General features: G+C 37.6%; 1 protein-coding gene across 1 annotated transcript; it reads left to right on the top strand.

Moving 5' to 3' along the window:
* The first annotated feature begins 293 nt into the window (after positions 1-293).
* Positions 294-12,692, top strand: cdk4 (cyclin-dependent kinase 4). The gene is given in 9 exon segments (XM_034532397.1): positions 294-564; positions 7,410-7,644; positions 7,732-7,867; positions 8,056-8,223; positions 8,534-8,554; positions 8,556-8,644; positions 10,526-10,576; positions 10,659-10,794; positions 11,866-12,692. Coding segments are annotated over 8 exon segments (909 nt in total). The 5' UTR covers positions 294-564; positions 7,410-7,426; the 3' UTR covers positions 11,956-12,692.
* The last annotated feature ends 500 nt before the right edge of the window (positions 12,693-13,192 follow it).

Below are 13,192 nucleotides of genomic sequence, written 5' to 3' on the forward strand. Positions count from 1 at the left end.
CTGTGATTAGCAACTAAAGTTGTATTGTTTAATTTGTTGGCAAGCTATTCCTTTAACTTCCTTAAATTATTATGCATTTTGTATTGTGTTACTTATTGTGCCTATTATTAGCCTACTGTATCTGAAATAAACGCCATATAAAAGCCTTTTCAAAGATATGCATTTAACAACTACAATATTTAAGATTTCTGCAGCATGGATTATATGCTTTTTGTAACTTTATAAGGCTCAGCAGGGCTTTAAGGGCTTCACACATGATAGGCTATGCTGTGAAGATTTTTTTCTTTTTTTTTTAGCTCCGCCTCCTCCTAGAGTTGCCAGAAGCAACAGGAAGCGACGACCCAAAAAGAGTGCAGGCTGGTAGAAAACATTGGAGGCCGAAAACACAATCTGTTGATTGGCTTCTACACATCAGACCCACTGCTGGAGCTGTAAACCTCCGCCTGGACCCGACCTGCCGCCCCTGACCCGCTTTTACAGGAGTTATACGTGGCAGACCAGTGAGCATGTCCTCCTCATAGAGCGAAAGTAAAGCTCACCTGCCGCAGAAAAGACACGGCCGAGGTAAGTGAAGCATCTGAACTGTCGTGCTTCATTAGTGTGACACTTTGGCAATTTGTGTAATGTGGCACAGATGTGGAAATAGAAGTTTCTGACGGTGATCCGTCTGTACTTTTTACTGTCTTCCTCCGCCACGTCAGTGAACATTTAGGTGAGGAGGAAAAAGTCCGCGTGGCCTGTTGTGGCTTCACTTTTTTTTTAATGCCAGTTTAATTAACAAAGGAGCGCTATGGAGGAGCACCACGTGTCGGGGAATACGGGCTTTCCGTCTGTCCTGGCCTGTTTCTGCCTCCGCCCACTGGCCCTCAATGTCTGACGGCTAGATTAAGTGGATAAATGAATTCAATGTGGGGAAGAAAATAGAGCTGATAATCAATAGGCGACATACATCCTCTATCAGCTGTAATTGGCCTCAGTGTTGTGAGACGTCAGTGAAACTTCCAGATGTTTTGCTCAAATCTGCTGTTTTCCTTTTGTTTCTGTGACTTAAAAGACGGTTTTAGGGTGACAAGTCATGAACAGTCTGACCACTTCCTGTAGGACCAGAGGAGGTTTGGCATGAAGGCCACACATAGCCTGATCATTCATTATAAGTGAAACCCTTTCAACAGGCTAATTCTGTGAAGCAGTACAAATGTTTTTAATCAAGCTGTTGTCAATGAAGGTGGGGACACTGCAGGGGTAAGAGCCAGATGATAATAACAAGACAACACAGGCACAAGTTTAGAACAGTGACTCTATTACAGGTTGTCGTTTGACATCCAGGGAGCACTTAGAGGTTTATGTTTTAAATATAAAATGTCCGGCTCAGTAAATATATATGTCATAATTTACCAAGAATAAGGGATCCTATACTTGTCTGCTACTTTCTACTTCTCTTTTACTTCATATCAGAGGCAAATGTTGTGCTTTTTACACCACAACATTTATTTGATAACTTTATTTGCAAGTAAATTAGGATGGAATATTGTAGTTTAAGATAAACATGTATTGACCACCCAGGTGGTAAAATATATCACAATACAGGACATTTCATATCTCAACAACAACATATATCACAATATGTGATATTTCTGGTATTTCAGTTAATATATAGTCCATATAAAATAACCACATGGTAAAGCCTATTTTTGTATACTCTGTGTGAATAAATACTTGATCAATTGTAAGTAGATTCTCTCGTTTATTTAAATATAAAAAAGCATGTTGTTTAATTCTTTTCTAAAGGAAGTTGTGGGCATAACATGTTGTATTTGCCTGTAACCACTAGATCCCAATTTGTTTCATGTTTTAATTTTTTACAGACTGTGTAGCCCATTTGTTGCTCGCAAATTATGTTGGCCAAAAGTCATCATTAACGATTCCTTGAAAGTTGTGGGATGTTTGTTTCTACATGAATAAAATACTTACAACATGTTTTTATAATACAAACCTAAACCTAGTAGTTACTCATTGTACTTATAGGACATACAGTCAGATTGTTCTCTGTGTGTAATGTTTGTATACTAGCCCTCAATAGTTAAGTTAAAATTCACTGGTTTTCTCTTATGCCTAAAAAAACTGGTAACGGTTGTTGTTTTTATTTTAGAATCTGCGACAAATCTTTCTGAATTAAACTTAGAAAATAAAACTAAATGTTTCTTGAGTTGTACTGGTTGTATTTTTATGTTACTATGTTTTGCTGAATGAAGTCAATCAGCCTATTTTTAGACATTTATTTGCAGTCTTTCTAAATTCAGTGTTGACATAGGTGATGTTGACAGGAATTAGTATTTCTTGCAGAAACACAGGAATGCGAGCAGATTCCTGCAGACTGACTCAACTATCTTTGCATAAGAGGAAGAAATGTGGTGTGTTCAACATGCATAATGAACATCTCTTCCTCTTATTAACTACAGCTCATATAGACTACTTCAACAGTTGTGGTTTGGCGCCCTTTCTGAATAATTGAACCCCTTGGTCATAACATGTGTATGCTCAGTGCCGGTTAGCATCATGTTCACTTCGACCAGTATATGAAATAACAGCATTGTTGCAATAGAGTAGCACTTCACTAAATACCTTTGAGATATAATTAACCCTATATGTACATGTTGGGTTGTAAATATTAAGTAGAACAGTTGATCGCAGCTTTATTGAGATTAGCATACAGATCTGAACGGCTGTAAATAAATGTGATTCATCAACATTTTATAAATTAGCCCAAAAAGGTGCATATACAGTATTCCTACATTCAGTAATGACTCTGCATTTATCTGTTTTCCTCTCTGGGGTCTCTGGAGCAATAATGTATTCAAAGTTATAGTCCAAACATGCACTCTCATGCCGTCAACAGAACAAATTGACGGCCATTTAGAGCATCAGATGTGCCAGCTTTAGAAAATAACGAACACAACAGAAGATAATTAATTTCGTGTTCAAATTTTTGGCTTTCAGTTGATTGTGTTTCTGCTGTTTTGTTGCTGTATTTTTCTCACTCTACACTGCAGAAACAATTTTAGCTCCAGCCTTACTTCTTTTCTTTTTTTACAGTTTGTCCGCCCTAACAAACCCACTGTGCTCATACTTAAAACACAGTTTTATTGATAGTTTTGTGTTTAATTAATACGTTATTAATCATGTTGGAACATTTATATTTAAATCGATGCTTTGTCTGTAGAATGTCAATAAGTAGTGAAAAATGCCAATAGCCCTGAGCCCAATGTGATGTATTCAAATTGTTTAATTTATCTGACCCAAAGAGTCTTTTTTTTTTACTATCCTATATGACAAATATATTGTCAACCCCTCACATTTAAGAAGCTCGAACCAGCAAATGTTTGGAATTTTTGTTTTCAGTGACTGAAAGGATTACTTAAATATCAACATTTTCAAATAATTTGTCGATGTCGTCGCATACATTTGTGCAGTATTAGTTGGCTGAAAGTTACATTGTTAGTGGAAGATATTTACAAGAATATAAATAAATAAAAAAATCTGTCCAATTGCTGTGGTTCATTTAAATTGGGAGGTAATGGTAAAAAAATAATATTGAAGAAAAGTAAAAATTTAATTAAAGCATTAAATCGGGTTTTTGTTAGACCTTGAAATCCGATTGAACATGAAAGGAAATTGCCTATAATATTTATTGTCCTTCCAAACCAACACATCAGTCACTAAGGCAGATGTCCGTCATTTTAAACAAGGTTATACATTAAAAATCCTGAAAGCAGGCACATTGATTTTGTTGAGGTAACCATCCCACACCTCATAGTAACAAGGTTGTCTAAGTTATGATTCTCTGCTCTGTCCTTATACAATAAGGGCCGCACATTCTGGTCCCATTTACTTTACTGTAAAAGCCTTAAAAGTAGCAGAGGACCACAGAATCTGTGGATAGGAAATAAATGCTGGGTATGAAGGTAACAGGAGTTAATGTTGAGTAGGCTTGAACAAAGGGAGGGAAGGAGTGGTTGTGTGCTGATGGACGAAGTTGGTGAGGAGGCCAGAGGAAAGTTAGACAGGGAGGGACAGAAAACTGTTTGGGGGTTGAGTGGTTGAAGGTGCTTCCTGTGTTGGCAGAGTGGTGGCCAAAAGTCCTGTGTCAAGTATATTTGCTTTGAAATGGCGGCCCATTCAGTGAGTCATTTGACTTCTTGCAGGAGGTCAGGTACTTTGTTCTGTAGCTCGCAGAATATAATGTGAGTGAAACCCTTGTTGCCTCTATGATGTTAAAGCTGCATCAATCAATGTGTTTTACATGAGCAACAGGTCAAATGACTAAACTGTAAATTAGTACCCTACAATATGGGTTCCCCTTAGCACTACAGAGCGTTTTAATGACTTTCAGCTCATTATTTGGGTTTTACAGACCTCAACTTTACTTTTTGGATTATCAGTGCTTTCATCAGTCGTTACCAGCAGGATCAAGGTCTCGTCCACTGACTGCACGTCTATTACTGCCAGCCCAAAACAACAGTCAAACAAATATACAACCAGCTGGTGAACATCGTGGAATATTTATTTGCTAAGGAACCAGATAATTCCATCAAAACGGAGCTAAAAAGAGAATGAATATTGGATTTGCAACGCATGAAATGAATGCTAATGTTGCTTTGCGTCTGCTGGGTCTGTAAATAGGCAACTGTTTGTTAGTATGTTCGCTGTAAGAACTTAGGTAATAAAATGTCAATGTTGCGTTTATGTTCCAAAAATAAAATCTGTTAATGCATGTTTAAAGATGATGATGTCTGCCTACATTTTAATGTGTAGTTGGTAGTGTTGAGCAGCCCATTTGTGTTGCATGTAACTTCACCTCCCTGATGATTCATTACTAGATCATCAAGTACAGACGCATTGTCTCGCCCATCGACAGCGGATGTGACACAAGAGGCACCCTTTGGTGTCTTAATGAGAGGCTCCAGGCTTCAGCTAACTCTAAATGTAAACCCATCCGTGGCATTATTGGATGCTCAGAGGCCCAGCAACTGCTCCAGCCATACATTAACTCTGTCTGTGTAGGGAGAAGATCAAGATCGAAGGATGGGTCAAACAAACACAGGACTTTCTCCCAGGAGAGCGCTGTTCATGGCCTGTGTGAAACCAAAACTCAACGTTGACTTATTTAAAAAAAGTTAAATAAGGTATCTTACTTAACGCACTTAACTTGAGTACGTAAGATAAGTTACCGAATGAACTTAATAATTTTAGCCCAAACCATGATCTTTTCCTAAACCTAACCAAGTCGTTTTGTTGCCTTAACCTAAGTGACAAGGGGTCCTGTGTTTGTATGTGAGGGGTTGGGAATGGGTTATATGATGATAATTGAACTTTATTGACCTCTGAGAGGGAGTTGAAACCAAATTTATTAGGGTTATTAGAGTTGGGCAATATGATGGAATGTACCGTGATACAGAAAATAATGTGTCTATTGTAAGATTAACTGTTGTAGCGTAAATAAAGTGTAATTATCTTTGGTTGTGTTGGGAAATGTTGCAAAACACGGAGAAGTACTGCTTCATGAAAATATTTGATCAATAGGATTTTTGTATCACTGAGGAAGTGCTTTGATTTTTTTAGAATCTTTTTTGGCATTAAATTCACTGGATTAGACATATCTGTTTCCAGATATTTAAACAGTTTTTCAGTCTTCAATACTTTGTAATTGCAAATGGTGCACATTCAGCACTAAACCAGAATGGCCTGGTCAGCTACTTGGCAAGTCCACCAGCTTGTTTTGCCCCTCTTTGATGCTCATCGGTTTACTGCAGTTCTCCAACAGCTACACACTGGTCAACAGCTTGATGCAGCAGTGTTTCACCAACAGAATTACTAAAGTGGAAACACCGCCCCTGAAGAGAATCGTGTTATTCATTTGTTGTTCCACCAACTCTTTCTGAGAACTTTCATGACTACACCACATTCATATTTTTTCCTTGCACACTCGTCAGTGGTTTACTGCTCCATACATACAATGCCATCTTTTATAATAGATCCATCAAGCTACTCTGTAAAATTATGAGTAAATTCCATGCCTAGATGTCCTTGTGCTTGTTTAATATAGTATAGTAATATACTGGTTTAGATGTTTTCTGTGGTTTATGTTTTTATTTAACTTTAGCCGCGTTAGTGGAGTTGCTCTATAGATGGCAATATTAATCTGTCAGTTAGTTCACCAGTTTGGTACAGACTTCTAGCTATCAATCCATAACTTTTATTCAGATATTCATGGTTCCCATGTGATGTATCTTGAGAACTTTTACGATCCCCAGACTTTTCCTATAGTACCACCATGAGTTTTTTTAGTGAAATGTCTCAACAAATGTTGTTTTTGTATGTTGCATGATGCATCTCCATGGAATTTGGTACAGAAATTCATGTCCCCCTCATGATGAATTTAAATGACCCTAACCCACAAGCAGGTCAAAACTCAATATGTTCAATACTTGACATTCCCATCGGCCTCAGCTGTACTTGTTAGCTTTAATGTTAGCATGCTAACATGCTAAATGAAGTGGTGAACTGGATAAATATGACCTGCTAAACCTTTGCATGTCATCATTTGGTCAAAGATGTGCTATATACAGCCTCACGGCTGCTAGCATGTCTGTACACTCTGTCTTGTTATATTTTATCACATTTAGAAATACAGATTGCTAATGCTAATCATTTGCAAACATAATAAGAAATACTAATACCAACAGCCATTTGAAAAAAAGAAAAACAAACAAAAGACTCAAATAAAGATGACAGAAATAGGAAAAATATTTTTAAACAAAAGTTAACATTAACACAGTGCTTATCCACTTAACTTTGGCAACTGGTTGTTGGATGTTTTAATGTCTCTTGCCTTCCCTGTTTTTTTAAATTTCAAATACCTCAATTAGTAGATTTCTTTTAATATTAAAAGTCTGTGTACTGGGTGGTTTTGGGTCAAGGGTCATTTCGGGTGACTGGCAGTGAGATCCAAGATGAAAGGTAGTGGGTTTACAAGTCTGTTGTTTTCTTAAATATAGTGATGTGTATAATGTACGGATAAGGTTACCCAGTTCGTCCATTGTTCATTTCCACTATTTCAATAGAACAGCTCCATGCTGCACTTTGGTGTGATATCAAGATCTCTGCTTCCTGCTTTAATGGGAGAGTACACTCTGATTTGATCCCCCCCCCCCCAATGTTATGCTTGATAAGGTTAATAAGAAAAAAGGAGTAATGTACATATAAGAGGGCAAGTGGGCTACTAAGAATATTCTATTTCAATAAAGCATTGCAAACTATACATACGTGATTACCTTTCATCATCTCATAATTGTAATTAAACGCATTAACAGCTTTTGCATCTGATCTGTATGTCATACTTTGTCTCTCAGTCTCTTTGATCTCGGCCATGGCCCACGGCACCAGTCTCCAGTATGAGCCAGTGGCAGAGATCGGAGGAGGTGCTTACGGGACGGTTTATAAGGCCCGAGATACAGAAAGTGGGCAGTTTGTGGCTCTGAAGAGCGTCCGTGTGCAGACGGACCAAAATGGCCTCCCAGTCTCCACAGTCAGAGAGGTGGCTCTGTTGAAAAGGCTGGAGCAGTTTGACCACCCAAATGTGGTCAGGTAAGACGGCTATACCAAGTGTTGTGTTGTCCACCATTCACTGTGAACACTTTTCACAGAAGTCACTGTTCTTGTTGTGCTCGACAGGCTAATGGATGTATGTGCCACCCAGAGGTCGGACCAGGAGACTAAAGTCACTCTGGTGTTTGAACATGTGGACCAAGACCTCAAGACGTACCTAGAGAGAGCCCCGGCTCCTGGATTATCCCCCAGCCGCATTAAAGTGAGAACTAACTGGAATAATATCTAAACTAATGTTTCTACCTATTCTAAAATAGGTAGAATAGGGGGGGGGGGGGGCTGTATGGATTGGATGGAGTGTTTTTCCTTATTTAGGGTGTTTTTAACCCTGTTTTTAAAACAACCCCGGTTAAAATATTAATTAATTAATTCCTGTATGTGTTTCTGCAGGACCTGATGAGGCAGTTGCTATGCGGTCTGGCATTCCTTCACTCTAACCGCGTGTTGCACCGAGACCTGAAACCAGAGAATATTCTCGTAACCAGCCAGGGCCAAGTGAAGCTGGCTGACTTTGGACTGGCCAGGATCTACAGCTGCCACATGGCCCTCACCCCTGTGGTAAGAACTCACCTGGACCACAACAGTAGTAGGTGTTTGTGTTGCCTATAAAGCATTTTCCACAGAATGCCATCATTTATTTTAGATCTTCACTATTGAGGAAGCATCTGGCTCTCCTGCATTTCAATAAAAAATTCAAAAATCCTACCTTTAGCCACTAAGAAATGAGCTTTAAATAACTAATCTATCATACTAGTTGCACTTATATTCCACACAGAGTGTCTAACATGATAGTCTGCTGCCAAACATTAACCTTGAGAATAAAAGCACAAAAACTCCCAAAAATGGCTTCCATGTTTGTGTCTGCCAGGTGGTGACTCTGTGGTACCGCCCCCCCCGAGGTTCTGCTGCAGTCCAGTTACGCCACACCTGTGGACATCTGGAGCACCGGCTGCATCTTTGCTGAGATGTTCAGACGCAAGTGAGTCAGCAGAATAATGTTCAAATAAAGAAGGCTGAAACTATATCCAGTATTTATGTTTATTTGTTATGATCAATATTGTGTCGGTGTTTTAATCCCGAGAGTAACTTGAAACGATTTTGTTTTTCTTTCGGTGAGGTGAGAAGCCTTGGAACAGTGCGTTCGATTTTAATGGTGATCTAATTAAGTTTCAAAGTAGCAGAGATTCAATTACATATCCTGAACATGGAGGTGGAGGTTTGTGCTTACAAAGTAAGTTCTAGTTTATCATATAACTCCTGAGGCTAAATACGAGTTGGAAACTCTAATGAAAATGTCTCCTCTAAAATATATATAGTGTGGCATCTTTATATTGCGCATAAATCCTACGTAGGGCAGGTAGGGAGTACTATGCACAGCCTCTTATTTGTTTTTAGGTTACTGGGTTAGGAAAACATTGTGTCTTTGGTTAAATATTGACAAAAGTCTTGTCCCGTCTTCTGTTTCAAGTCAGCAAATTAAAAGCATTGAAAATGAACACTTTGCAGATATGTTAAAGGAAAAGTTAACGCCAAAATGAATAAATCTAATCTCTCCTCTTACATGTGTGCTGTTTGTCAATCTAGATTGTTTTGATGCGAGTTGCCTAGTTTTAGAGATAAACTAAGCACGGTCTCTCCAATACTATATGATTATAAGACGCTGCTCAGCTTGTAGTACTCAATGCAACGAAATAATATATATTTACAATACAAGGCCTCTTTTCAGAAAACATGACTCAATACACAGTCCTTGTTGTGGGCAATTTCAGTAAATAACTATTTTCTTTGAACCATCGGTCACGGGACAATAGTATCGCCTCTGAAAATGTGGGGACTGTGTAAAAGTGGCTATAATTCCTAAACTGTTCATGTGATATTTTTGTTATATCCACTAAATTATATCTGAAAGTCTACACTTCAACCACATATTGACTGCTTCATTTCAATTACATTGGAGTTGTGTAAAGATACAAAATTGGAAAACTTGTGTCACAGTCCAAATACTTCTGGCCCTGACTGTATGTTCCACCTTTAGACCCGTTCTATCATTGACGATAGCATGTACACTCATTACCGGGCGATGTGAGTGTCCAGACACATCATGTGTTTGAGTGGCAGTCCGAGCAGCTGGGATGAGTTTGCAGAGGGTTCACATTTAATCTCTCAATGGATCACATAACGAGTTTATCTGCGGCTCTGGCGAAATCTGGTCTGTAGCCTCAGACTGTTGGCAGTTGAATTGGTGGAAAACAGTCGGGCTTTGCCTCACTCATTATGTTACAGCACATATATGTATTTTATTTCAGCCTTGCCCCTCTTGCAAACAGTTTACAATGCATCTACTCTGACATTGTAGTTGTACTTGCCATCGTGAAGTCATCAGCATCATACATGCTGCCATAAACACACTGACACATTATTAGTTGTTAATATGTCCACAAACCATTACTGCAAGTCATAATGTGACTAAAGATATTCTAGATGCACATCAGTCTTGCATGCAACATGTCCCAGATTAGCTGAGAATCCAGTTCACATGCACAGACGTCGCGCACACATACATGCACGCAAGCAGTAGCTCCATCTAGTGGTACAAATGACACAATGCATGAAGACAGCAGTCAACTTTGGTAAAGAGATTCATGCTTCAAAATGATTGCCTTGTGAACAGTTTAATGATACATTCATAGGATCATGAACCCGTTGATTTGGGTGAAATGTTAAACTGAATTTATAACCATAAATCATTCAAATTAATGTCGCTGTTTGCCCTCCTGCACCAACAGGAGTTTCAAAGACATGTGAATAACAAATAACTGCTTCAATCTATTAAATGTAGTGCGATCTTTCTGTCTTTTAGACCATTGTTCTGCGGAGAATCAGAAGTGGACCAACTTGGGAAACTTTTTGAGTGAGTAACAAATAGTTTCCACATTTTCCTGACTGGATGATTCATATTATACTTATTGCATTATACAATTATGTCATTTCAGAGTTATTGGTTTGCCACCAGAGGATGAGTGGCCGACTGATGTTACACTCTCAAGAAAACACTTCTCCCCTCTCTTACCTCGCCCAATCACTGACTTTGTTCCAGAGATAAATGAGCAGGGGGCGCAACTTTTGCTGGTGAGACTTTGGCATGAATTAGAAATTAAAATGTCAGTCCAGCCTGCCTGGTATTTGATTATAACAGACTATAATGGATTTAATTTTCAATTGTTATTTAATATAATTTACAGTGCTGGTTAAACACAAAATAAGGGCTACAATCACGTCCTTTCTAATGGATTAGTATTTAGTTTAGAATCGAGCTTCCAGATGTGAAAATAGTATCAATCCCTTCTTTCTCAAATTAGCTGACATTATTTTAACAAAATAAGAAAGAAAATACACTAAATTGATATAATATGTAAACCAAAGAACAATCTATGGTGCAAAAACAATTTACCCCCCTGATGAGTTACAAATCTACACATCTAAATTATCATTGGTAACCTTTCTAACCTAAATATGCCTATGTTTTTTTACTTAAATTTGAAGTGTCTTGTGTAAAATATTAGATAAAATATTCTATTAAGATGGTTATATTTTTAAATGATATAACTGAAAATAAGAACTAATTAGTATTTTTATGGATTAACTGGATTACCAACAGATCAAAAATGGGAAATTTACAGTAAAAGTTTATTTTCTGCAATTGAACCAGTGACGTACAATTCATTTGAACATATACAGTATAATGTAATCATGCCACTCTATATAATGTAGAACATATAGGTTTAAGTGCAAAATAAGCGATTTTAGGCAAGAATTTAATAATATTACCAGATCAAAATAACTAAATGCTAATGACTAAAGAAAGCTAACAGTTCAGTAACTTCCTGCACTTTCCACTGGTTGCCTGGCAACTGCTACTGGCCAAATGACAGTCGACACATAATCTCACATAAACAGCATATTGTCTTTTTATCTTTGATTTTGAATATATTAAACAGATGATATATAACATGTTAATTAGTCATTTTAGAAGTGCTTGTAAGAGGATTTGATTACCTTTGTTTTCTAAGCTCAGATACAGTATATAGGCAGAGAGTAACACCGTCTGCAAGAGACTGGATAAGAGTATTTCTTAAAATGTCAAACTGTTTGTTCAAGACCTGACCCAGCTCTAATATCCTGCTATTCTTTTGTCTATAGAAAATGCTGACCTTCGACCCCTTGAAACGAATTTCTGCCCTGAATGCCCTAGAACATCCATATTTCCAGGACGAGGAGACATTGACTTGAAATGATGCAGTGAAACGTGCGGTGAGAGGTAACAGTGTCTAAGCTTAGACCTGGCCTTTCCATAAAGGATTTCAGTTTCATTCAATGCATTGCCTTTTAAGACGTCTGAGTCTTGGGGATATTTTTGTGTTGCTCCTACATCAAAAAAAAGGATTAAAGCCTGAGAAATGGAATTTGATAAAAGACGATGAGTGAACTTAAGGATCACTGGCATGCTTTCCAGCGTCACAATTAATGATGTTAACATGTCGTATCTTCAAGGACAGTACCAGTGTTTTTGATGTTTGATTTGTGTATCAGTCTCGTCCGCAGGGACTGATACACAGAAACGTCTGTCATTTCCTCTGAAATGTTGCTCTTGCTACTTTTGTACTGTGTTTCGACAGAAGGAAGCAGAGATGTCGTCTTTTCTCATTACAGGATGACAGAAGTGACACCTCAGGTTAAGAGCAGCCAGTCGTTAGTGATCTTACTGTATTTGTGGTCATTTTTATCATACTAAAGGAACAATGAAACCATATGTTTTAATGGAAATCGCAAGGAGAGGAAAGAAAAACGCACGACTGACACGCATGACAAAAATACTGGTATTGCCCTTAAATACTGTCATAAATAGTTTTTGATGACTGAAGGGTTGGACTTCATTTCATATTTAACATTTTTGACCGTTTGCTAAAACCATCTGAAATCAACCAGCACTGCAACTTCAAATGAAATAAAAAACAGTGTAAATCACATCTAAACTTCATTTGTGTATTATTATTATTATTATTATTTGTGTATTATTATTGTTATTTTATAGATGGTAGTCCATATAAAAGAAATGTTATTCTATGAAAAAAAAAATGCAACGAACTTTATGAAATACTAACACATCAATTGTTTTTGCGTTTCACATACAGTAGAGGTGAGTATTGCACATTCATAAAGTTAGTGGACTTGCTAGAGACAGATGTTAAACAAAGACAAAACAGAAGCTAAGATATTCTGATATTGTAGGTCAATTTTCAAAAAAGGTTGATCCTACATTCTTTTTGGTAAGATGCCCACATCTTTCAAAACTCCACACTGAGTTTGTACCTCAGGATTTATGTAAATTTGTCATCCAAACTGTTAACAAAAAATATTACCTGATTAACTACTCCAAAATAACTGCAATAATATATAAGAATATATATATAAGAATATTGCAAACAGTTATTGGCAGACATTCTTACACTGTATAACTGGAGGCCTT

This window comes from Cyclopterus lumpus, chromosome 5 (assembly GCF_009769545.1).
Source record: "Cyclopterus lumpus isolate fCycLum1 chromosome 5, fCycLum1.pri, whole genome shotgun sequence".
Classification (NCBI taxonomy): domain Eukaryota; kingdom Metazoa; phylum Chordata; class Actinopteri; order Perciformes; family Cyclopteridae; genus Cyclopterus; species Cyclopterus lumpus.